This window comes from Stegostoma tigrinum, chromosome 18, assembly GCF_030684315.1.
Source record: "Stegostoma tigrinum isolate sSteTig4 chromosome 18, sSteTig4.hap1, whole genome shotgun sequence".
Classification (NCBI taxonomy): Eukaryota; Metazoa; Chordata; class Chondrichthyes; order Orectolobiformes; family Stegostomatidae; genus Stegostoma; species Stegostoma tigrinum.
Genome location: NC_081371.1, coordinates 16,664,471 through 16,690,107, shown reverse-complemented (window position 1 = coordinate 16,690,107; position 25,637 = coordinate 16,664,471). Strand labels below are relative to the sequence as shown.

Here is a 25,637-nt window from a genome sequence, read left to right as displayed (position 1 = left end):
GAAAGATTACTTGGATATTCTTTTGAAACATGATAAATCACATCGTGATGGACCTCTTGAAACAGGGATTAGGCTGGATAGCTTTTATTTGCCTGACATAGAGAATATGGGTGTAACAGCCTCAAAATTATACTGCAAATTTTCCATGTTTCCATGTTCTACCTTGAAGCATTCTCACAAACATGAAATCAGGGAAAAAAAAGCATTTCAACCTTTGCTTTTAACGTAAATTTTCAGATACATATTGATTGGAGGTCGACAAGCTAAAATAGCAACGTAAGATTTTAAACATTTTAAAACTACAAAGATTGTTTAAAATCAATGTTTGTAATTTGATATTCCACAAGAATAAAGTTTGCTTTTCTGGGTAAATGTTTTTAAACAACAAATTAGCAAGTTAGTATACTGTTAACAATTCAGTTACACCTTGTTCAACAAAGCACAACTCTTTCACTTGGTGCATAACATAATAATAGTAAAATGGAATTTATCTTATGTTTACTGACTAAGGATTTTAATCTGGGTGTCTGCAGCAGTGTATTCTCTAGTTGTAGATAACCATTCATGGATTTCCTCATTATTCTGCAAATGCGAGAGCTCCTGAAAATGTTGCCAGTTTCAATCGGTCAACAACTATGAAGATTGGCAGTTACCTTTTTCCAAGTTAGTGAGAACAATACTATGAGAAATGTAATTCTGCAGTCCTAATGTAATATAAAGGCTTATTTAATTTACAGAAGCAATGGGAACTCCTTCCTCGCTTTTAATATCATCAAATAATAACTTTAACTCTAGGCTATATTTATACACTAAATATTTGACAATTTAAAAATAAATTGTCCTCTTGCTTAAATTTGGAAACCAATTGAGGTCATACAATAGTAATATTAAATAAATGGACAAAGCATAAGTATTTTTAGGCAAGGGTTACATTTACGATAAAAAGCAGCTTTTGACGTTGAATTATCTTTTAGTCTTTCATTATAGTCAAGTGCAAAATTCAGTGATACATATAATGCTGTAATACTATAGCCTCATCAGGCCCACTGATTCACTTAATAAATGAGATCACTCATCAGAGTTTAAATTGAGAGAGAATGTCTACTCTCTTCACTCATCTTCAGCGTTTGCTACTCCTTCCAAACACATTCACTTTGAATTTAACAGTATACAAAATTACATGATTAATTATTACAAAACTATGTAACATGTTCCTAATTCATTGCATGGGATGGTGACAACAACACTTCCTTCTATATATCTAGAAATATGCTTTATTGAACATTACGTACAATTTGCAATGAAGTGGGTAGACATTAACTGAAAGATTGTTGACAAAACCCAAGCAATAAAGCTTGTTTGATAGGTGAAACCATATTGTCGATTGTCAGAAAAAACCCATCCGGTTCACTAATGTCCTTTAAGGAAAGAAACTGCTATCCTTACCCAATCTGGCCAAATGGGACTCCCAGACCCACAGAAATGTCATTGATCCTTGGCTGCCCTTTGGGCAATTGAGATGGGTAATAAAATGGTGGCCTGGCTAGTGATGACCACATGATTTGAATGAATAAAAAAAACTGGGGTTCCAATACATTAACACGTGAAATCTGATTCAGTAGAGGAAAATAGAACTTGGGGATTGGTATGCTATTAAGTCCTTCGAGCCTGCTCCACACTTCAGTAAGATTTCAGTCACTCTGGTTATGGTCTCAACTTCACTTTTTTGCCTATGACCCTCAACTTATTTGTCCATGAAAAATCTCTCCAACTCTGCCTTGAATAAATTCAATGACCCTCCATGCAGAATTCTACATACAAACAATCTCAGAAAACAATTTCTCATTCCCTTCTTAAAAATATATCTTATTCTTAAGCTGTCTATGAATTTCAGACTCCACCTCAAGAGGACACATCCTTTCTATACCTAGCCTATTAAAGTTCTCTCATGATCTTGAATTTCACTAAGGTCAACCTTCGTTCTTCTTAACTCCACTGGGTACAGTCCCAACCTGATTGACCTTGTTTTATAAAAGCCCTTCCTCCCAGGGAAATAGTCAAGTGACCCTTTTCTGAACTGCTTCTGAAGCAATTTAACTCGGGGCTCGATTCCACCTTCGGTGACTGTGTGGAGCTTGCACATTCTCTCCAGGTCTGGGTGGGTGCATTCCAGGTGCTCCAGTTTCCTCCCACCATCTAAAGATATGCAGGCTAGGTGGATTAGCAATGAGGAATGCTTACAGGGATGGGGTGGGGCGGGGGGGGTGGGTCTGGGTGGGATGCTCTTAGAAGGATCCGTGTGGACAGTCAATTTGTGCACGATAAAGTCGCGTAAACAGCAATAAGCTATTAATCATGTGATCTATTTCATGTGGGGTTGTTTTGAACAAGAATAGGCCATTCGACTCTTGGTTCGATGGTGGATGCTAGCAGAACTTTCATATTCCAAATTGTGATATTTCCACCCATCATCACTTATAAATGGCAAATCCGTTTGGTGTTTCACACCCCCCCCACCCCAAAAATATTCACCATCTTTGAGGTGGGAGGCTGAAAGGAGAAAACATAAAATGAAGAAAAAAAGAGGAAAATGGGACAACCACATCAGAAACATTCACAATAGAAATGTCTTGTAATTTGCCTCGTCTTTTGATGAGTTGTCAACATGACTGTAGAAGTACTCAAATGAGCTTTGGAAAGCATGGGCTTGTTGCCTCTTATTTCAACCATACCACTAAAACAAACAGAAACCACATCTGAAGAGCTGCACATTGAATACATACACTCTTACCACACATAAAAGCCAGTGTTAGCTTACACAGCCCTCCTGAGGCTTGTTTGTCTGTCATTAAAACTGAATTGAAACCACTTTTTGTAAGTTGCATAACAACTATGTTGCTCGAAGTAGGCTCAAAAATATCACCAGATGGCAACTTGCTGTTATGAAAGCTCATATCAGCTAAATTTCAAATGGCGTAAATACACTCTTGGCACTTGCATAGGTGCCATATCTCTAGTGTGTCGTAAGGTTTTTCTTATTTGCGTGCATTTCTTAAAACGTTGAAGGATTTTCAAGTGAGGAAAGGGCGGTCTTTTTCACTTTTGTCATGTCATAGAGAGCCATACAGCACAGAAACAGAACCTTTGGTTCAACCAATCCATGCTGAACATAATACCAGAATAAAACTAGCCCCCTGCCTGCCTACTCCTGGCCCATATCCCTCCAAACCTTTGCTATTCATGTACCTATCCAAATGTCTTTTAAATGTTGTAGTTGTACCTGCACCCACCACTTGCTCAGGAAGTTCATTCCATGTGCGAACCATTCTCTGTGTAAAAAAATTGCCCCTCATATCCTTTCTAAAATCGCTCTCCTCTCACTTTGAAAACGTGGCCCCTAGTCATTAATTCTTCCATCTCAGGGAAAATACAATTACCATTAACTCTAGCTATAGCCTGTCAGCATTTGGTACACTTCTATCAGGTCGCCTCTCAACTTCCTACGCTTCGATGAAAAGAGTTCCAGCCTCTCAGCCTTTCTTTATAGCTCAAATCTTCTATACGTGGCAACATCCTGGTAAATCGCTTCTGAACCATCTCCAGCTTAATAATATCCTTCCTATGACTGGGCGATCAGAACTGGACACAATATTCCAGAGGAGGCCTCGCCAATGTCCTGTCCAACCTCAACATGACTTCCCAACTCCTATATTCAAAGGACTGAACAATGAAGGCAAGCATGTCGTTCAATTTGCCCCACAAAGCAAAACCCCCATGTTTGGTCAAATGCTATTAAACACTGAAATCGGAAAGAATGCGCAATGCACACAAACATATTTTGTAGGAGAGGTTGGTCGAGGTAGCTCTCTATTAATAAATAGCTCTATCGATTCTTCATTATAATCAGGCTGACCAAGTATATCAATGGTCTCTCACTGCACGTATACAGGAAATGTTCCATCAGGAGTGCAGCACATATAAAGTGACTATACCTCAACTCAAACAGGAAACCAGTAGCATCAAAATAAAAATCATTTTTTAAAAAACTTACACAAATCAAATTAATGATTTACACATACACAAGGTGACATAAAAGCTAAAGTTTCTGAAAACTTCATAATAATTAAAATTCAGCCTGAAAAATTAATCATTTAACATCTCTTTACAGATATGAAATTACTTCCACAGGGCCAGTTATGCTGTTTGTCAAATTTTATTAAGCACATCATCATTAAAGATCCAGTTTCTAAAAAAAAATCACTTCTGGGACATGGAAGTCCCAGGCTAGCCAGCATGTATTGCCAGGCCCTATTTGTCCTTGAGGTACCTGAATGAACAGCATGTAATTTATATGGAATTTTTTCCAACAGTGAGATTAAAACAGGAGAAAAAAGGGGCTTTTATCTTCTGGTTTCCAGATTGGTGGCTCAGCAGCAGCGGGTGGGGTGGAGTTTGCAGTCAGGGCTGGGGTGAGGTGAGATTGGGGCACAGCCAATGCTATGTCACAGCCCCGAATGACAACCTACAATTTTGGGATTCTGTGCAATCTGTGCATCCAAGGTAACAGAGATCAAACAAACCTAAAGTTTTCACTCGTCCCTGCAGCTTGATAAACATTCTTATTAGACAGAATTGCATTTAGCCATTCTTGAAGCTCTATCGGCCATTCTTCGTATTATCCAGCCACTTCTTCAATTTGCTTTTGCTGATTAAGTTGCCAGATAGACTCGTCACTGAGCTCCAAGAATGGTAAATGCGCTTAGATCTCAGCAAACAATGTCTACACAGCTGTGTACGTTGTTAAATCTTTAACTGAAATCTCTGTTGTTACAAAACAACCTATTGATTTATTGAAGACCTCTTTTGCCCACCGCCTGTGTGTTGATTTACACTATGACAAAGAGTTCTGAATTGGATAAAAGCTTCTTACATTGAGTAATGCAATCGATGTCTTTCAGGAAGGTAAGGGGCCAATAAATTTCACTGGAAAATTTTAATGGTATTATTTTTGGTTGATAGTTCAAAATGAGGTCTCATCTCTGACTCACTACTCATATAAAAGGCTGTGAGCCATGTTTTCATATGGAATGGACCAACTCCACCAAAACTGCAGAGGACGATTGTTTGAACAATCTATCCCTGCAGCAAAGCTGGCAAGTTGGAGTCCAGCTCATGGGTTGGCAAACTGCACCCTTTTTCTGCTTCGGCAAACATTGTTCAGAACCAGAATGGCAAAATTCAGGCCATTATTTCTCATACAACACATCGCCTTCAGAGTCACTTATTCCATCTTTTGCTGCACGGGAACCGGCAGCTCTGTTCACTTTATTTAAGCAATGACTGCACTTTAAAAGTACTCCATTGCTCATAAAGCACTATAAAAAGGCTTTCTCACTTCTCCCAAATATTAAGCAAAAATGCTTTGCCAAAAACTGATGTTATTTAAAAAAAGCTGCCTCCCCCTTGATGATTCATAGATTCTTCATAGAACTAGTTCTATCAAGGAAGAAAGGAACAGAATTCATATTAACATAAATGGGGCTGTTTACCATGGAACCAAGATTGCTTGAACTGATCACTGTTCAAGGTGGGAAATATGAAAAACTTGTGTATCATTAATTCAACACTTTTACTTTTAAAATGCAGTTATTTTGTTTTGGTTATGGCAAAGAGGAATTGGATACAATATTGGTTTATTATTCCATACGACACCGATCTGGCTATTCATAGGATCATGTAGAACTTCTAGAATTTTTCAGCACAGGTGGCGGCCATCTGCAGATTGTACCTCTGTCCGTTCTTTGGAAAATGTTTTTCCTTTAGTTCCACTCCCTTTATCTACTGATCTATCCTCACTGCCTTGATGTTTTCTCCCCTTCAAACATATTTCCAACTCAATTTTGAAAGCTACTATTGTCTATGAATCTTTGCAGTAGTGCATTTCAAATCATACTCCTCTACCTCCAAGACAAAATACAAAATTTTTTTACTCCTACTTCTTTGCCTAATTTTGACCTGCCAAATAAGAATATCAAAAGCAGCTCTGATCTGTTCTAATTACTGGAGTAGTTTTATTGATTAAATATGTTTATATTATAGTGGTAAACGGAGATCAGAACTTTCCAAAACTAAGTGCTTTATTTGTCACAGACAGCAGCAAGTTCAATGAATTTTAAATTGGTGCCAGGATAAACCAGCTCAGGTTGATACCGATTGCAACATGTATCACTATAAACAGCCCTTTCACCACATGGCCTGAAATCCTCACACACGCCCTTCCCAAGCAGTGGCATTTCTCTAATTTCTTCCACCACACACACCCCTCTGTCCCCAAAATCTCCGGTTTGTCTTGGCACTGGGAGGTCAAGGTGTTACATTTGCACAAATTAAATTTAGAAAGAAAAATACAAACATGAGTGGTACAACCTGACTAATCCTCCCATATTTATTTGATCTCTGAGTCAGATTATGGCATGGTTCTCAGCATAAATGACACGTTGTATCAATTTTCCATTCAGTCTGAACTTACTGAGCAGAATTTTAGTTTGATCAAGTTTGTTGACTTATCCTTAACAGAATCAAAGTAGTTACATGATATAGGTTTGAATAAATGCTATAGGTTTGAATAAATGGTATAGGTTCTGCCTAATGTTTAATTCTGGCAGTACTTTTTGCAAAATTGCAACTCAAAGATTGCAGCATCCATCTGCTCAGGTGTTATCAACTGAGAGAGAGAGAGAGACGGAACAGCATCTAACTCTGCTGCCCGACACTCACTGACCCTTCAGCCAAATTATTGGTAGCCTGTAGGGGAAAAAATAGTTCGTTTAAAATCTAAAAATAATTAATTTAGTTTGCGTGCTAAATTGTAACAGATCTTTTGCTGCAACAAAGCTATGCTTATCACTTTAAAAAGACTGTAGTTCAAAGGACATCCTTAACATACTGAAGTTGTATTTATTACCAACATCCTCTAATCAATCATAGTTACAGTGAAATTATTACATGTCAATGAGATAAGACTACATTATTTGACAGAGGAGGAAGTTCTTGAAACCACTGAAATGACGTGGGGCTGAGTCAAATGAATGAACCCTTTGATTAAACACGTTTGCATTGAATTCTGTTCTACTGAAGCCACACAGCTACAGTCAATGGACCCGGTCACACCTGGAGTTGTGTGAATTGTTCGGGATTTTGTGACATGACAGCCTGGTGTAGATACAGAGCAAAATTGCGTGATTGATCCTATATGAATGGTGGATACACCGAGACTCATTACCAACTTGCATTGATATAGAATTCCTCACATGTAAACAATGTTTCAATGAGTCTTGTAGACAAGATACTAAACCAAGACTGCCTGCCCTTGCAGTTACAAAATTTCTTGACAGTACTTTCAAAGAGGAAAGAACTTCTCTGGTGTTCTAGGCAGTGATACCTCAAAGGGACATCACAAAAATAACTTATTTAATTATCATTGCATTGTGATTTGACACCTTGACTGCTGTGTTTATTATGTAGCGAAGTGATGTATACATTTCACACAGTTCTTCATTGGTAACAATGATAAAATACAAGTAGTTTCTCTTTAGGATGCTTTTTAATGAGGAAAATGATATTGTCCATGTACCAGACATCATGAAAACGGATTTAGTTTTGTAGCTAGAATTGGGAAGTAAAGGCACAAGGAGGATTTTGAAAGCAGGGTGCAAGATAATCGGGCAGAGGGACCAAGTTAGAGATAATCGTGGTATTGTTGTGGTTGGATGATTGGCCACAGACAGATTAGGGAAATGGGTAAAGTGCCATGTTCGGACATACAGAGGATGCACAAGGAAACAGGCAGGAGGAGATCTTAGGCTGAAATGACATATCAACAGAAATGGGAAAAAAAGAGCACAGAGGAATTTGAGAGTTCTTTGTGCCGGAGCCTGAGGAACATGCAGGACAGGGTGGCAGGAACATGGGATTTATTATAGGTAAGAACGTGTAAACCTATGAAGGAGTGATTAAAGAACTGGTGAAAAACGAGCCTGATGTCACATGAAATTTCATTTGACATATTTAAGTAACTTCCACCTAATTTGGGTGGGAAGGTTGGGCAACCATTTACATGTCTACTGAAGCTTTCGGGTGGCTCCTCTGGCACACATCCAATTGTCAGCTGAAAGACTGATAATTTAAAATTTAAGTCACCCTTTCCTAGCCCACACTGACGGTTGAACATCTAGACCACCCCCTCTTCCCCCGACTGATAGATGAACATTGAGTCTATACCACCTTCCCCTCTAATACTTGAACATCGACACTATACCTCCCCTCCCTGAAGATTGAAAATCTATAACCATCCTCCCCCTGACAGTTTAAAATCTATACCACTCCCCTCATCACATGGTAGAAAATTATACCAACACCCCTAAATCCTGTCCAGATGGTTGAAAATCCATATCACTGGACTGAATATAGTTGGAAATTTACACCGTTCCTGGGATACATATGTAAATCTATTTCATTATACCCTAACAGTTGAAAACTCATACCAACCCTTCCCACTCTCCTTTGGATAGTCAGAAATCTATACCACCATCCCCCACCCCCGACATCTGAACATCCATACCACCACATCCTGATCATTGAAAATCTATACGGCATTCCAAAACTGTTAAAAACTACATTATCTCTCCCTGACAACCTATAACATCACCCACTTCATCTCAGGCAGTTGTCAGAGAAGATGAGGCAGCTGTCAAAGAGGAGACCAGATCATATGCATTTTGCAGCAAGCAACCACTGATCACAATCCAACTGATTCACCAAGAATTATAAAGCTTAAGTGTTCTTTTGGCTCATGCCAGAATGAAAAAGCAATTCCTTACTCCTTTTCCAATTAAATATTGCAGGAAGAATATACAGTTCATGGTCTACTTTTCATTCAGCTCTGCTGGGTTGAGGGCTGCATTCAAACTTGATGAAACATTTGCACCCGACTCTTCAGAAAGTGAATTCACTGTGAATTCATTGACCGGATAAGTGAGTGACTTCTGAATGGAAGTGAATGCAAGTGTGTTTCGGTATAAGTAACAGCATAACTTTATGGCTCAGTTGGATTTTTTGGATATGAAAACTGACACTCAAATCGTTAGGAAATGTAAATGGATGTAAAGTTATCAGATCAATATCTCATTCTTGCACAGTAGCTACAGTTCAGTGTTTGGTAAGGGGGTCAATCCATTTTCAACAACCACCACCTGAATAGCTGAGCCTTAGTCCATGTTTTTATTGTGGATGTTTTGACTTTGATGAATGTCATTTGATTTTAACTTTATGTTTGAGATTTAAGAAGTTTACCAAAATAAATCTTTTAAGTGCAGCTTTTTTTAAAATTTATTTTCAGTGACAACCCTGCACTTAGATTTCAATCATCATGCTTTTTTGATGGTATTACACAATAAAATACCCTATTGTACGAAGGGGCTTAAGATCAAACACAGAAATCCCAAATTTAATATTGGTTTTGGCTGTTGTGAAAGAAAACTTGTTTGTAAGGTTATACGCATTTCCTGCAATGTGATGGATTCAGTCCACAAAGTAGAGGAAAACAAATAAATAATGTTGACAGCATTCATGCAATTACAACAATTTTCTTTGACAACATGCGTAACGTTTTCCAAAAACAGATGGTTTTAAACAAACATATTCAAGAGTTTCTTTTAGTGTCAAGAAACAATGCTATTGCAGTAACTCAAGCCAATGAGTTTCAAAAACATTCATCAACGTATTATTATGGTGGAATGAGAGTTCTCTCATTCATTGATGGATTTGCGTAGATACTATCCTTTTACAGGTTGCCAAGCTGGATCAATTTGTGATTAAGCAAACTCATTTTATTCAACCATCATTGTACAATTGATGCAGAAATGATGGTAAAATCAATAGTCCAGTGTTTAGAAGTTTAAAATCAAAAGTAAAGCTGTTTGGCAGTGTGCAATTGCAAAAGTGAAAGTCAATAATGCATGGATTTACTTTACTGACAGCCAGAAATATGAACTTCCTTATTTATTTACTTTTGCTTCAGGGTCGATAAACGAATGGATATTTGGCACAGGCAACACTGTTTCTACTTCAGTGCTTGCCAGATCTCTTCACATCTGTTTAATATAACCAATTTAAACTTATACAGTTTGGTTTTGTTATGCCTATTACAGAAACAAACTAATAAATCTCATCTGAAATATACAAACATTCAAGTCTGTATTGTATTGATTGAAATGAGAACTTATTAAATTAACTTAGTTTTTTTTCTTTTAACAATGGGAATTGCAACATCTTTATTGTTAACCATTAAAGTTTGAAAAGAAGCAATGTTTGAGTGGTGGATCTTATCAATGGCTAAATACAAAACTATTGCTAGAGAAGAATGGATCCTCATCACTCACCAGATTAATCAATCTCAATCAACAGTGACAGTATCATAATCAAGCCTGGATCACACTCTCAATTGGCTGCAAAAATTTACTCCTATGATTACCAAGCCTTTGACACTACTGATGCATATAATTACATCAGTACAGTACTGAAAGAGTACTCTGCTATTGAAGGTGCCATCTTTTGGTTGAGGTGTTAAACCATTCATTTAATTATTATTCATGCACACCAAACACAAAAATCAAGGAAGGATTTCTCTTAAAGTTTTTAATCTGCTTTATACACATACCATTGTAATTCCTAATAGAAACAGGAAGATGGTCTTGGTGAAAATTATTTTCATTTTAAAAAAAAGTTTAAATATTTTAACGGAGATGACAGAAAAGTGAGTAGTTAATCGTGGACTCAAACATTTGGTTGCTACTTTGAGGCCACTTACCCCAAGCCCAGAACAAGCGCAATTGAAAGGTATGCACATTTACAAAATGGGGTATGGCTAAACCATATAAAAGATCAGCTAAGTTTACTCTAATTTTAGTTATTTGAAAAACTTATTTTAACCCAAACATCCATGTTGATTTAGACTACATATCTGGTTAGCTTTCAGTTTCTCCCAACAACTTTCATTCATAGAATGCCTTGAGATCCTTGACTGTCATCAAATTTGATGGTTTTGGGTGGGAACAGAAAGCAGTGAATGTAAATTTCAGGCTATCAGTGCAGATGTACAGGTAAAGCAGTCTCCTTTCCTTTAATTCACCACAGGTTACAGCGCAGGAGATCCACAAATAAGTGAACATTGTCTTTGACAATGACAAGGTGTTACCTGTCATCCATGTAGCAAGAAGAATAATAGTAACGATCACAGAAAACCAATGATTGCCTCAGATATCCAGGGATGAGTAGATTACACAAGTATTTTGTCAACATAAAGGCTTAGCTGCACACTCCTAGTAACTGTAAATTTTCATTGCAAGTCCAACCTTGGGTTAAGAAAATTGTATGTGTAAAATTGGCTTAGAGTAATGTTGAGGACTGGTGATGATTAATTGCAGCCAACTTTATACCCTTGGACAGGGTGTGAACACTCTGCTTACTTGCCTTTCCTGGTTTGTATGAAGACCACTCCTTCCCCAGTCAACTTGGGCATTGCTTAAAAGTTTCCTTGTGTGTGTTATTGAATAGAAAAACAAGCACCACTTTCAGTTACTCAGATTTTAATAGCAGTCTGAATGTGTGCAAATATATATGGAAAGTTAGTGTCACAAGTCTAAAATGTTATTTGATATATGACTTAAGACTTCCTAAGATATCTGAGTACTCAGATTAAAAAATGTTTTCACACAACTATTTGAAGGATGTGGCTTAAATAAATGCTTTTAAAAATATCATCCTATGGTCAAAAGCATAGATGAGTGTATTACAAGATTCTTGTCTATTGATGGAACACCTCTAAAAGGATAAGTACAACATCCATCTTTTCCTCTGTCTGTGTTAAATTATCCCATCATTCTGCAAAACCTCAATGTTCCGGGAGCTTTGTTAAATATCTATAATATCCTGCACTGAAACAGCTGATTAATTCTGAAGGTGATGAATGTTATATTCCAGAAGCATTGGAACTTGGCCACATCTGGGGCTGAGAGCTAAAAGCATTTAGTACAGTATTGTACTTAGGAGAGTAATATACAATTTGTCTTCGTTCAGAGGATGTTGGTTCTTTTATTAATAGCCTGTAATGTTCCTCGGTTGATAATGCATAGAAATTGAAGTTTATTGTTTAAAATTAGGCAAAATGGGGTGTTAGTCAGGTTAATTACCATGATCAGAAAGTTCACTTCTGCTGTGATTGATGGATCACCTGACCAAGCAGCAAATCCTACAGTCAGTTTATTCTGAGTGAGAGTTATTAGATTTTTACACCTTTCCATCTGCTAAATGAAGTTTCTCGAAGAGCAGTCACTTGTTAGGATTTTCCAAACCATTGACTAATAAACTAATTTGGATAAAAAGTTAAAATTATATCAATCTTGTATCAGAGTGACAAAATATTTGCCCCTTTCTTCCTGCTGTCATAATTTTGTTCATTGGCAAATAGGTTACTTATCAAAAAGTATTTACTTTTCTCCCCTCTTTTCCAATGAAGGCTTTAATCATACATTTAAGCACAATTTAACACAAATTATGTCTCAGGTGATGCTAACAAAATTCAGCAAGACTGGTCTTGAGTTAACAGAAAACCAAAATGTAAACATACCTATTTACATGTATACATAGTTATATAATTACATATATATGTAAATGCTTGATAATTCAAAAATACGTCATTTATTAGTACGCTGTCTTGTGTAAATTAAATTTTAATGTAGATTACAAAGGTGATCTGATGTGACTTTATTTTCATTCATTCATGGGGTGTGGGCATTATTGGCTGGCCACTATTTACTGCCCATCCCATTGCTGCAGCAAGGACAAATAAGCAAGACCCATCCTGCTAAGTTTGGCTAGATAGCCTCTTTCATTGGTAGGCAGTGATGGTGGGCGAGGGGAAGGAGGTGGGTAGTTATTGAGAAGAATTTTGATGTAAAGGGGTATTAACGCTTTGTGTTGTTATTGAAGAATACACCAATAGCATGGGTAATGGTGAGAAATGTGGGAAAACATGGCAAAAATGGAAAAAATAGTCAATCTTGACATTGAAAAAAATTCCTATTTCTCTCAAAGATTTAAATGGGAAATTCAGAAGCTTAAAAATGAGTATCACTAACTCATTTCTATGCATTTGTATTTCATTAATACACCACTTTGTCCCATTTTTATGCAGCTTCCAGTTCGCTCCTTTCTGGAGAAAGTACATGGTGCAAATTTCTGATGAAGGCAGAACTGTAACCTGGCACCAGCCCAGCTCGTTCCCACCTCCCTAACCTGTTCTTCTTCTCACCTACACTCTCCTCCCAACTCAAGCCACACCCCCATTTCCTACCTACTAACCTCATCCTGCCCTCTTGACCTGTCCGTCCTCCCTGTACTGCCCTCTCTCCTCCCTACCTACACTCACCTTTACTGGCTCTACCCCCACCTCTTTGACCTGTCTGTCTCCTCTCCACCTCTCTTTTTCTCTATCCATCTTCGATCCGCCTCCCCGTCTCTCCCTATTTATTTCAGAACCCCCTTCCCCTCCCCCATTTCTGATGAAGGGTCTAGACCCAAAACGTCAGCTTTCCTGCTCCAAAGATGCTGCTTGGCCTGCTGTGTTCATTCAGCTCTACGCCTTGTTATCGCAGCTGCATGCCACTATACTGTTGTTCTGATCTCTCAATCATCTTCAAGGCCCTATCATTTACATGATAATGTTCCTAAAATATTCATTACTGCAGCTATAGAATAGTAAACTTCAAAATAAATTGATAGCAGTTTACATCTTGTCAAAACGTAACACATCAACCTTGATGAGCTGATTGGCTCCTCATTTTTGCAATAGTTTTGGGAATTATCCTAAAGGAGGATGCAAATCTCAATGACAGAATCACTGCCTTGTAACTCAGCACCAGCCATCTATTAACTTGTACTTGACAAAAGGCATAGTGACTTACAAATTGAATTATTTCAAAAATATGATTTTGCTCACTTTTAAATGGAAAACAGCAAAAATGAATAAACTTGATAAAAATGCAACACAACAGGAAATATTTATACAGTTTACATTTCACACCAACTTTGCAAAACTACAATTGCACTATAAAATGTATGAAACAACAGTAATGGTGTAATTTATGCAATTTCAATACAATGGTTTCCAAAGATATAATGCCATAGACTGCTGTACATTTCACTCCTATTGAAGATATCCAACACAGCTGGAAAGAGGAAAGCATTCATGTTCAACACATTGAAAATAATGTATACTGGCATGGTTCAATGTCAGCTTTCAACTGAGCTATAGTTGGCTTTAGTTCTACAAACAGCAACCAATAAGTAACCAGTTAATCTGGTATCAGGGTCAGAAAACTGCTTGTCAGGAAACTTCTTTATGAAATATGGGTATGGCTCATATACAAGCATCCTGGAAGGCAGTTTGAATCTTAGTTTAATATCACATCCAAAAGCTGACATCAAATAATGCAACATTCTCTGTCTTTCACAAATCTGCCTAGATTTGGTTCAGAGCTTTCCCAGCCTAGTAGAAGTGGTTTCCGGAGTTTGAAGGATGAGAATGTCGTGAAAAAGTCCAAAGTCCAGAGTCACCTCGAGGCACACTTTCAGCCTTGAAAATTTCCCATCACAGCTGTTGCTCAAACCCACCTTGCCAAACATCAGTAAACCACTTCCCTATAGTTAGCCAATCATCACATTCAAGTTCCCTCCTCATCTCGGTAGCTCATTCCATTCTCCAGAATTAAACTGACCAAGGTCACTGAGGAATCCACAAAGGCCAGGGTGGTGTGGAGTTCTCATAAACTTGTGCTTTCAATCTAATGTCCCTCAGGGAAGGAAACTAACATCCTTACCCTGGTCTGGCCTACATGTCTCTCCAGATGCACAGCAATGTGGTTGACTCTCAACTGTCCTCTGGGCAGTTAGGGATGGGCAATAAATATTGCCTAAAGGCAACACCGTCATCCCGTGAATGCATAAAGAAATAAAAATAAAAAGCACCTGTGGACCACAGAACTGTGACAGCGTAGGAGGATGACATTCAGTCCAACGTGCCTGCAGTGGCTCTATTACTTAGTGTTGACCTTTTTTTTTAAATCAAATCTTTCTAAGTTTGCAGATGACACTAAATACTAACAGTGAAATAAGAAGCCAAATGGTTCTGTTTGTACAATGAAGACCATCTCCAACGATTTCTGTCACATTTTCATGAAAACACCTCTGTACCCTTAGATCTAGAAGATAGGGTACTCTATGGCAGAGATGTTCTGGGTTTTGCAGCATCAGAAGGATGCTGCCAAAGACTAACACATTTTCCCTGTGTAAGTGCAAACTCAGCCACTGAGGCAGGAAGCAGCAGACAGGATACCAGTTAAGGGGATTGTGCGAAGGGCAAGTTTTAACAAGTGGAAGTACTTTGAGAAGTCCACTCATTCTGCATCTCCTACCCATCAGCAAAACATCCAATTAGTTAAGTATGCAGCCAGATGGAGACAAACCCCGACAATAGGATTTTGGCTACAAAAGGAATTTGTCTAGTCATCATCTAATCGTACAGGCTATGTACCTGGGATCCATGTTATCACAATCACATTTGGGGTAACTTTACAGTTAATGAGTGAGTGGGTCGTACGAGCATGTTTTTCTCTGCAGACCAGGACAGGCACATGAGAAATTGAAGGTGACTGACCTCTTTCCAAAGGACCGGTAAGTTTCGAATCCTGTCTGCTATTTTATTCCTCTCCAGTCCTGAAGGCATCCATTGTAAAAAAAAAAGTTAACCTGCAGCTGCGATCTTCAGTGGAGACAAATCTTGCAGTTACATCTGGCAAACACCCGAGTAGTGATCCAGGGCCTTTGAGGGCAGTCAAATCACCAAATTACAATCCACTGACCCTTCCATCTTATAATCTGACAGGGGGAGGGGATGGTCTTGGAGCGTACGTGTGAACAGTAGAATTTAACTTCTTTTTAGACCTGGTTATCCTCTTTGCTTCCTAGAAATCAAAACTTCATGTCTGCGTGAACCCATTTGCCAACGAACAAAACTATGACTCCTGGCATGGCGTGGAAACAGTTAAACACTCATTGAGCTGGCAAGTTTATTGCTTAAAATAAAGTGCGCTGAAATGAGGAATGGGGCAAAGAGAAGCCATTTGAACCCTCCCCACCCAACTGTAAGACTGTGCATGGTACTGACCGAGGAGTGTGCAAGGTACTGACCATCTTGGTGCTGGAGGCACCCTATTAACTTGTAGGAGAAATAGCCCATTGAGTCTGTTCTGCAAATCAATGAGATTATGACTGATCTGATAATCCTCAACATGACTTTACTGCCTCTGCCCTTTAATGGTAATTCCTGGACTAATTAAAAATCTCTGTCAGTCCTGAGTATGCTCAACGATCCATAATAAACAGCCCTCTGGGTAAAGAATTCCACAGATTCACTATCCCCGAAGAGAGAAAACAAAATCCTTCTCATCTCTGCTTTGGACAGGAAATTCCTTAATCTGAGATTTTGCCCTCAGGACCTAGAATCTCCCATAACAGGAAAACACTTGTCTGCATCCAACCTGTCAAGACCCCAGAGAATCCTTTATGTTTCAATTTGGTTGCTTTTCAGTTTTCTAAACTTAATCTACTCAATCTCTCTTCATACAACAGTCTCTCCATACCCAGAATCAACTTAGTAAAACCTCTCTGAACTTCCTCCAATGCCAGTATGTTTCCTAATACAAGGTGACAAAAATGTTCACAATATTCCTTGTGCGTTGGTAGTGCATTGTATAGTTTGAGTAAATCCTTCCTATGCTTCTGCCCCATTTCTTATGAAATTATGGCTAACAGTTCACCCCCCTTTCCAATTGCCTGCTGAACACAGATGCTCGTTCATGATTCACATACCAAGAAGCCCCAAATCCCTCTGTGCTGCAGCATTCTGCTCCTTCCACATTTAAATTATATTCAGTTCCTCTATTCTTCCTGCCAAAATGTATAATCTCACATTTATTCACACTGCATTCCATTTACCTGGTTTAAAAGTCAGCAGATTCAGTGTGAGGGATGAACAGATTGCTGAGAATGGAGGAATGTTGCTGAGAAACAGAACTGAGAAGGCAACAGGCCTTAAGTTGGTGTGAATGATATCTGTCAAAATGGAGATTCAAGGAAACTGAAGAGAAAGAAATGTGTATGGTATCAAGGTGTGATCATCGGAGTGCGGTGCAGGAGGAAGTGAGGGAGGTGAGGAAGTGAAAGCTGGCAGCTTTACATTGCAGGACACTAACTTTGTCAGTGAACACACAGTCATTGAACTTTTTCTGGTATTGGATCCAGCTCTGCAGCACCACAATTAAGCTTGTGCCAATCTCAGTATCTTGAAGTTACATCAGAGATAGTGGGAACTGCTGATGCTGGAGAATCCAAGATAATAAGGCATGGAGCTGGATGAACACAGCAGGCCAAGCAGCATCTTAGGAGCACAAAAGCTGATGTTTCGGGCCTAGACCCTTCAAGTTATGCCTGCTTTGACAGGCAGATCTGCACCTCTGCTTACCAACAGGGGAAAGGTCTCCTCTTTGTGCTTCACTGCATGAATTACCACCACTAGGGACTTCCAAATTCTGCGGACAATGAATGTTTGTTTCCTCCCCGATGCTGGAATTGTTTTTACTATAAATATTGCAGCTCGGCTGTGGATGTTTACATTCTTAATTATTGCTTTTGGTGTGTTATTGCATTCACCCGCCCTGACGTCATAAAATATGGAGCCAGAAAGAGGGATAATAAAACACGCAATTCAATTGGACAGGGATGCCAGTCAGAAAATAGGGCCATCTTTCCAGCAAAGGCTAACATGAGAAGGTTCAGTTCAATGTGTTTAAGGTTGGGAGTAGGGCTTGAGACTTCCTGCACCTTCCTAATCCCAAACTCCATCACCTGCACAGTCAAGAGTTCCATCACTGAGCTAAGCCTAGCAGTGAATATATATCAGATGTGACTTTATGTTTGAAATGCTTAGTATTTGCAATGTTAATATTTTATCTTTAAAATCCAACATTAGCAAGCAATCAGCAAACAGAAACAAAGTTGGAGCCAAGGGGAAAAAAAAAAATCAAACTACTAACTTGGAGCCAATAATATTTGTGGGTTGGCTCCAAAGTGTTTTGTCAATATGGACAGTTATTCCATTTCTAAGATTTGCAGCTAAGATTTTAACATATGAATTTGATCAAATTGTTTAACTCAGGGGTCTGAAGGAAAGGAGAGGTCAGCATAAAACTGTCATGTGGTTTTGACCCTGAGCATAGATTGCATTTTACTGACAAGGTCAATTCATCAGTCTTCTGTTTGACTTTTAAAACCAATAAAAATTTAAGCTGGAGCCAAGACTGGCCCCATGACCCCAGTCTTTCAATTCATCTGAACAGTGTATTGCACAAGTACTTTTCTCCCTCTACTTGGTCTCACAATAAACATGACTAAATTATGCTGTTTATTAACTGACGTACAATAAGAGAAAATGTGGACATTCACACGAAAAATCATGAACATAACTGTCTCCAAAGACAATTCTCATCCAAAAACATCATTGCTTATATTTTTCATTGACTTGTATAACAGAACTTTTCTACTCAGACGGTATTTGTATTATATTAGTTTGGTGTCTAACTGTGCTGGGTAAAACGACAGCGAGCAGACCCAGAAATTGTGGGGAATAACTTACTGCCCTGTCTCTACTTCCAATCTGACTTGAGGCCATTGGAAAAGACCTGCTTTAACTGTGACTAGAAGAGAGTGATCCCTTTCAATATGGAAATCAGGGCTCGTCAATGCAAAGGGAATTAAAGTGAGATATGTAATTGGCAACTGATCAGCTGCATCCGAGCCATGTTATCTAGCCTTTTGCATTTTATGCTAAATGCCAACAGAAATGTTTTCTGCAAATCTTAAACTGTGACTAGTTCATACTCTCAAGTGGCAAATAGCACTATTAATCTAAGAGGTAGAGATCTCACTTGTATACGTACCTGGTTTAATAATACTGTTCACACCATAGCAAAGAGGAACAGTTAAGTTTTCTTTTAAGCTTAGAACGCAAGCAAGCAACACAAATTTTCTTTGTCTGCTGAACATTAATTCTCAGCAATTGAGATTCTCTCAAATGTTTGTTAAATCAATTCATTTTTGATAGATATGCGCAAACAAGACAGACAAGACTGTAACGTGGATGGAGACTGACCTTGACAGGATCGCTCGTCTGTCAGAAGCTTGTAGCCTTTTCGACAGCTACACTCAAAGCTGCCAACCGTATTCCTACAGAAATGGTCACATCCACCATTATTTACTAAACATTCATCAATATCTGTAAGCAGAGAGAGCATAAAAGTCTATGTTAGAAGAAATTATTTATACCACATTCTGCTGCATGTTTATGGACAAAATGTGAACCAGTGGAGACATTCTTAACGTATTTTGCAGTAATACAGTATGTTCAACAAATTGTTGCTGAACTTGTTACAAAGTTTCTTTTCCATCCATTGTTTAAGATGTAATAGGTGCAAGCTTTCAGATTTCACTTACTACACCTGTTTCAATGCATCACTGTTGACAGTTAATCAAAAAATGTCGGGTTTCTAGCTGCGTTGATATTTCCCCATCGAAAATTCAGACCTCAATGTGTACAGACAGCTGTAGAACATTCTGGAACACCTTGGGTAAATAAAATAAATCTTGATAGTATGGTCCTCCCAAGCAGAATCTTTCTTCAGCTGGCTTCCCCATGATGCCAGAAGAACAAACAACGCCTCATTTTTAGTTTTGAACTGCTGCTGCCAAAGATCCCATTACTTAGTGTTCATTAAGGTTTTTCTCCATTGTATTCCATGATGGAACTTTCACAGGAAGTCTACGAGTGCAGTCACATTAAGAAATTGTTTACCAAGCTGCACTGTTGTAAAGACAGCAACATTTGCTGCCAATAATGGCAACATATATGAGGGTGATGACAATAGCTCTGAAAGCAAGAGGGACACTAACTGAGGGAAAAGAATCTACTCTTCAACAGATAAGGAGGCCTGACATCATTTTCCAGCATGAAATAGATGAACATTAGTTTCACAATAACTTGATCAACTCTTCGCAGTCTTCTGAAGTGGACTTGCAAGTTACACAGCGCAAATGAACAGCAATGGAACATATGAACTAGTAGGTCATTTGGTTCATCGAGCCTGCTCTACGAGTTATGATGATCGTGGCTGATGGAACACGTTCACGCCTTTCCCCACTCTGTTCCCATCACCCTTGATGCCAGTGATGATCAAATATTTATCAGCTTTTACTTTGTAAAACTCAAAGACTGAGATTCTACAACCCTCTGAGGTACAGAATTCCATAGTTGCACCACCCTCTTACTAAAATAAATTCTTAACTTGTCCTAAATTGCATTCAGCTTATTTTTTAAATTCTGCCTCTTGGCTCTCGACTCCTCAACATGGGGAACAGCAAGCCTGCATCCACCCTAACAACTCCTTTATGGGGCAATAAGTGATGCAATAAATGCCTTGCGAGTTACAGCTCATCCCGAGAATACATTTCAAAAAGCTAATGCATTGCTAACTGTTAGAATACAATGAAACAGTATCGCAACCTGAGCTAGTTACGCATTCTTATGGTGAAGGTATGTACTGTTCACCCACCTGCCCATTTGTTACATTTGGGTACTTTATCATCTGTTCTGTGAATGTATAGTTCATGCTCTACATAATCCACAGTAAAATCATGTTAAAATGCCCACAAATTCATGTTAAACAGAGCTTCAAGTTTGGTGAGGAAACTCATGTGAACCAGTGCGCTGACAAACACGATCTAAGTTAAGAAATATGAAAGCACGGTGACATAGTAACTATGTTGTAAAATAGCTATACTTTTCAATTTATCCCCTTGACAACAGCCTGAGATTGTACGATAGAGGCAGATGGAAATGCTGGGAACTACCTCTGGAAAAACTCGAGTTTTTAAAAAAAATTGGCTGAGTGTGCAGTATTCCGACAGGTTCACTGCGCCATCAATGCACCGAAATATTTTCCATGCTGCAGTGTGAAATCCTGGAGCGTCACGACAGCTGGTATGGCTTCATTCAGAGAAACAGGCAGGCAAGTGGGCGGGTATTCAGCAGACTCTTCCGGGTAATAATCTTCCTTTTCTTACATTCAGACATTTAGTCAACTTTCCTGATCCATGCCTCAAAGCAAAAATGGAGATCATCCAGGCAATTTTGTCAACCTCATTCTGACTGGCTTACATCTTGATATCAGCAAAGCAATTTGGTTTTTTGGACTTTCCCACCACAAGAGGTGGCAACGTTTTGGTGCCATCATCTCGCACAGGCCATAACAGTAGTATATGCTGTTTGCTTCACTTTCCACAACTCGATGGGGTGTGAATATTGCTGAATAGGACATTATCCATCCTTAAATATTCTCCGAAGGGTCCAAGCAAAACATTCATTTGAATCCAGCAAACGTGAATCTGATGGACCTTAGGCCATAACAGTGCACACAGCCCCATTAACCCTGCAAAATCCTCCTCAGGAACAAAATTGGCACAGCTGGCCCATACACTATTCTAGCAACAGCTTGACAGTCATACATAATTGCACCTTATAGAAAAGAAATTTCCCAGGTATGTTTTGACCACATAACGCAAGACAAATTTAACCCTTTTAATTACTGTCCAATACTTTACTCTTGAATGAGAATAAAGAGATAGCACTGGCATCCCTTACTTTGCTATAGCTTGCTCACTGACACTCCACTTGGCTTCTGCTTGGGCCCCTCATCTCCAACCTTAATAAAGCCTTCATCCAAACAAAGATACAAGTAATGCAAGAGTGACTGCTCTTGACATTAGGGCAGCATTTGACAGTATAAAGCAGCAAGAAGCCCCAGCAACACTAGACTCACTGGGAATCAGGGAGTAAGCTCCCCACTGGTTCACTGATAACTACCCAGCACAAAGGGGGATGGCTGGGTGGACGGAAGTCAAACATTTCAGCTCCAGGGCATCTCTGCAGAAGTGCCTCAGGGAAACTCCTTCAGCTGCTCCATCAGCTATTTCCCCACTGCCCCACGGTCAAAAGTGGGGACGTTTGCTGATGATCGCACTTACATTCAGCACAACTTCACGACTCCTCGACTCTGAAACAATCTTTGTCTGTATGCAACAAGACCCAGATAATAACTACACTTCAGCTGAGGCTCAGCCAACCAGGTAGGTCAGCAGTGTCGTCCATGGACTGTGAATTTATGTAGCTCATTTAGTCAATTTCTCTAAACATTCGTTTGACTCAAGTTAAAGTGGACCAGCGGTCAAGCATTTATTCAAACAAGTTAAAGGTTGGTTTATAGAAGGGATAATGCTGTTAATTAAAGAATGAAGATCACAAGATTAAAACGAATACAAGGCAAGGCCAAAAGATTGCTTTTAAGGAGAAAATCCAAAAGTTTCAGAAATTTGGGACCAACAAGTGCCTTGTTGCTTAAAGGAAGAGGTTAACCCTTGAAGTCAAAAGTTAGCAGCTGTGATTGCTCCTGAGGTAGCAGATAGAATTAGCATGTAGAGCCAGGCTTTTAGAGAAAGATTTCTTGTACCTCATTAATTCTGCAGGTAAGGCACTTGCAGATTGCCTGGGCTGTATTGGCAGAACTGCAGTTTATTTCTGGAAAATAAATCTTACTGTTTAATCCGGATATTTTTCTTATTGTGGCAGTTACTGTATTATTGAAGATATCGCCTCTCGATGACCTTAGTGGGGAGTTATTTTTTCCTTAAAATGTCATTTCAGACCTAAAATGGTTGCTATGCTAACCTCTGACGTATCACTGCTCCGCAAGCCAAGTCAATTATGCTGGAATTCCCTGTGGGGGTTTCTTCCAGACTCTTGCATGTGTCAGAAGCTTTGAATTTTTATGCCATCAAAAACCCATTTTAGTCCAAAGTGGTAACTGAATTCCAAATGGTTCCCTTTGTACAGCTACTGAGATAACATAGCAGGCTGTCTGATTTTTGCATAGCTGAGGTGAATCAACAAACATCAGCCACGTACCTTTTGACAGCAAGAGAAACACTGTCTTTTGCTCAAAGACAGCTTACACTTCCTTATAAAATATACAAAGTAGTACATGTAATATTAACATATATAGGTAATTATGGAGTTGCGTAGTGACAAAGGCATGTGGCAGGAAATGACCACGTCCAACGAGAAAAATCTCATCGCTGAATCCCCTACTATCAATGTCCTCATGCTTATGGTTAACCGGAAACGCAACTGGACCAGCCGTATAAACACTGTGGCTTTCAATATCCTGAACATTACCACTGACCAGAAGCTGAACTGGACCAATGGTTTCAATACTGTGGTTAGTAAAGACAGATCAGAAGCTGGCAATTTTGTGGCAAGCAACACCACCGTAACTCAAAAGCCTGTTCAACATCTACAGTGCCAAACTAAGGAGTACGATGGAACACTTTTCACTTGTCTGTATGAGTGATGAATGTACAAGCACAACATCATCATCCAGGTCAACGCAGCTTGCTTGATTGGTACCCTATCTACTACCTTAAATATTCACTCCCTCCACCGATCAAACACACTGGCAGTATTGTATAACATCTACCAGACCTACATTTGACAACTCACCAAGATGCTACAGTCTAACATTATCATCTGATATCATGATCTCCCTACTTGCATGCGTCTAATGCACACTTGTCAGTAAAAGTCACGATAACCCCAGACAGCCACAAAGCTGCTCTGTCGCTGCAGAGACATGACCGGTGGCAGTTTAACCTGAGGGTCACCATACTTCAGCAGAAGGGTGAGAGGCTGAGAAGGGGGGCCATTCATGGTGACCTTAGCTGCTATGGAAATTGAACCTGCGCTGTTGATGTCACTTTGTGTCACAAACCAGCCATCCAGTCAACTGAACTAACCAACCTGTAACATTTATAAAAGACAATGCTGTAACACCCTTGCCAAAATAGCATCCAGTTTTCCCTGCACCAGGAATACATGCACATTGGGCAAATATCATTTTGCTAGCAAACCTACACCTGTTGCACTCAAGGTATGAACATTACATAGCTGAATTTTGCAGCCAGTATTACTTTTTGAGGTGAAGAACTTTCTGCTTTCTGACTCAAGATATTACAGCAGTTAGTGTAATTCACTTCCAGCTACATAGCAACAACTGCTGAAATGCCATGAGATATTGTTAAAAGTATGATTTGTACAACCTGAAGAAGGATCTTTCAAAGAAATGGCATAAAGAATCTGATTTGCATTGTTTCTGGAGCCCTACAATAGTATTGGGGGGCCCTTCTTTTCTGATGTCTCTTTTGTGGTAATAAGTCAATTACAATGTGATGGTTTCTTTCCTTATGGTCTGAAGGCAGATACTTCATGCCCTCCCCAGTTCCTACAAGAACTCTACTGTCGTTAGAACTACATCTGGCTTCAGTCACTCAAAAAGCCTACGGCTCAGGATTTTGACGGGGAGTTAGAAACTGCTGCCTAGGTCAAAACCAATCAGAAAGAAAATTGTATCTTTACATTTTTGTGTTGCATTACAGAAAAGATTTTGGTTATTGGTGCAAAGAAAGCAATGCCTGTCATTGCTCAAACATGTAGATATTTGTAAATCCCGACTTTTAAAACATATAATTAAGCAACAATTTGTCTTTTCATTCTGTACAAAGCAATACACGTCTCCTAGACTGATTCTACGCCTGTGACCTAGGTGTTTAGCTTTTAAAATGGTTGATTGCTTTTTTTTCCCCCTTTCTCGGAGACATTTCAGGCTGGTGGCTGCTCACTAGCACTTTTTCTAAGTTGCAATCTTTTGCAAGTGAATCTTAGCAAGTGCATATCAATCGGTTTTCAAATCCAAACTTAAAGATCCAAGTTTAAACCTTTTGTTTTCTTCCTCTTTTTCCATTCCTCTCCTGAGAAGTTGGCTTATGCCGGTTTTGGTCATTGATTAACTAACTCAAATAGCCATTCATTATGTAAGAGCCTGGATGTGGGGATCTGTTCCTCTTCCCCCCCCCCCCCCCCCCCCAACAGATGTGTCGACCATTGAGCTTTTAATTCAACATCAGGCTTAAGAGTAAATCTTCATGGTAATCCTGCAATTCTCTTCTCCATTTAAGTACATTACTCATTAGAATCCAAAGGAAAGCCTCTTCAGTAGGCCAAGGTAACTGTTTACATAATTCACTTCCTGAATTCTCACACCTCTTTTCCAGTGAAAATGAAGAAGAAAAATAGCAACAGATACCTTGGAATCAATGTAAAAAAGAAATACCAAGCTCTCTTCCACGCAACACACCATGTTATTTGGATGTAAATTGGCAAACCATCATTGTTGTGGTGTCAAAATCATGTAATTCCCTACCTATTAGTACTGTGGAAGTGCCTTCACCACACAGACTGAAGCAGTTCACATACACAGTTTACCTCAACCTTCTCAAAAGGTAATAATGATCAGCATAAA

The 25,637-nt window shown here is 39.0% G+C and overlaps 1 protein-coding gene across 3 annotated transcripts in view; it reads right to left on the bottom strand.

Moving 5' to 3' along the window:
- scube1 (signal peptide, CUB domain, EGF-like 1) overlaps window positions 1–25,637 on the bottom strand; it is a 271,582-nt gene that overhangs the window by 59,500 nt on the left and 186,445 nt on the right. For all 3 annotated transcript variants that reach the window (XR_007249346.2, XM_048548867.2, XM_048548868.2), the window contains one exon: window positions 19,325–19,447. Coding sequence is in view for 2 of the 3 variants with exons in the window: in XM_048548867.2 (XP_048404824.1) it covers window positions 19,325–19,447 (123 nt within the window). In the remaining variant the exon portion in view is untranslated. The remainder of the gene's footprint in view (window positions 1–19,324; window positions 19,448–25,637) is intronic.